We start from the raw sequence: 772 nt of genomic DNA on the forward strand, positions 1-772 counted from the left end.
ATTTAAATCTTATAAAATTTAAATTAAAAACTTTGGGTGAGTGATGAATTGATTTTAAGTGTTAAGTAATAAACGGTAGAAAGTGATAACTATTTCAGATGATGATGAAATTTACTTCGAAATGAAAATACTATCAAGCTGTTGCTACATAGATCAAATTTTTGATCTAATTTCTTAATCTAATATAACTATTGACGTATCTATTTGAAAAAAACAAAAATATTTATGAAAATGGACATTAATGTGGTTTTGTAAATTAATTGTTGGTCCAATTTCGTAGTTGGAAAAAACTAGATCTTTTTTAGCCAACAGGTTGGGTGGAAAAATTATTTTCCACCACCTCAAATTGCATCAAAAATTCAATTTTTTGTGTAGGTGTGACAAATAATATATTTTTATAGTTGGTGACTATGCCAAACCCGCAAAGGTAATAGATGTATACAATCTTCTACCACCTAATATAATAAATAATTTACTGTGAATCTGATATCAAAATAAAATCTGAGTATAGGAAAACAAACTCAAACTGAATATACATAGACAGAAATAAATTATAATGAACTTTTAATTTATTACATGTGAAACATAAGTTATGATTATTGTAATTGACTTATCGCTTATTTTGCTGGTAAATAATATCTGAACACTGTCTTTTGCCTTTTCATAATTTTGAATTGGGAGCAGCAGTAGTTGTATTCCATAGTTTGGTAGTAAAATTAGAATAATGTGTTGAATTGGGAGCAACAGTAGTTGTATTCCATAGTTTGGTAGT

General features: G+C 26.9%; 1 protein-coding gene across 1 annotated transcript in view; it reads right to left on the reverse strand.

Annotated features, from left to right (window-relative positions):
- Positions 1-585: 585 nt before the first annotated feature.
- LOC112593289 overlaps positions 586-772 on the reverse strand; it is a 3,229-nt gene continuing 3,042 nt past the window's right edge. Inside the window, exon 4 of the mRNA XM_025337654.1 lies at positions 586-767. Within this exon, the coding sequence (XP_025193439.1) occupies positions 662-767 (106 nt within the window). The 3' untranslated portion in view covers positions 586-661. The remainder of the gene's footprint in view (positions 768-772) is intronic.

This window comes from Melanaphis sacchari, unplaced genomic scaffold (genome assembly GCF_002803265.2).
Source record: "Melanaphis sacchari strain LSU unplaced genomic scaffold, SCAv2.0 Contig1_pilon_pilon, whole genome shotgun sequence".
NCBI classification, from domain to species: domain Eukaryota; kingdom Metazoa; phylum Arthropoda; class Insecta; order Hemiptera; family Aphididae; genus Melanaphis; species Melanaphis sacchari.